This window comes from Etheostoma spectabile, unplaced genomic scaffold (assembly GCF_008692095.1).
Source record: "Etheostoma spectabile isolate EspeVRDwgs_2016 unplaced genomic scaffold, UIUC_Espe_1.0 scaffold351, whole genome shotgun sequence".
Classification (NCBI taxonomy): Eukaryota; Metazoa; Chordata; class Actinopteri; order Perciformes; family Percidae; genus Etheostoma; species Etheostoma spectabile.
In genome coordinates, this window is record NW_022605590.1 from 78,329 (window position 1) to 78,977 (window position 649).

Sequence of the window (649 nt, forward strand, 5' to 3'; positions counted from 1 at the left end):
CCCGTCTGGCACCAACAACCACGCCACGCTCAAAATTGCTTAAATCCCCTTTCTTTCCTATTCTGACATTCAGTTTGGAGTTCAGGAGATGGTCTGGACGCGGTCAGGAGATGGTCTGGACCAGGACCACACCCCTAAATGCATGGAAGCAACTTCCATTTCATTGGTTTATTAGACAATTGCATTAAGGAGAAATTGAACAGTTGTTCCTAATAATTCTTTAGGTGAGTGTAAACAATTCTTTAAAAACAGGTAGCATCAAACCAAAAAGTCTTCAGCCTTGATTTGAAAGAACTGAAATCAACACATTTTTTTTCCAGTATTCATGGAGTCAAAAACATAAGATGTGTACCAGCGGTGGCAGGAGAGAAGGCATGTCGTCCCCGCTCTCCCTCTCGTCGCTCTCCCCCGCCTCCCAGTCCGGGTTGAGCTCGGTCAAATCCCAGTCGTCCACGTTCTGCAAAGCCTTCTGGGTAGAGTCACGGCCATCGGGCATCTGCAGGACATAGTGGTTTCTTTATCATAATATTCATGTGCAAAACAAAAAATCAGGACACGATGCCACACATGGTTTTCTTTTTATATGTCTATGATTAGATTAGATTAGATTAGATTCAACTTTGTTGTCATTACACAGGTACAAGGCAAC

The 649-nt window shown here is 43.6% G+C and overlaps 1 protein-coding gene across 1 annotated transcript in view; it reads right to left on the bottom strand.

Annotated features, from left to right (window-relative positions):
- The window catches only part of LOC116686301 (A-kinase anchor protein 6), a 123,142-nt gene that overhangs the window by 74,126 nt on the left and 48,367 nt on the right, over nucleotides 1-649 (bottom strand). The window contains exon 18 of the mRNA XM_032511276.1: nucleotides 353-496. Within this exon, the coding sequence (XP_032367167.1) occupies nucleotides 353-496 (144 nt within the window). The remainder of the gene's footprint in view (nucleotides 1-352; nucleotides 497-649) is intronic.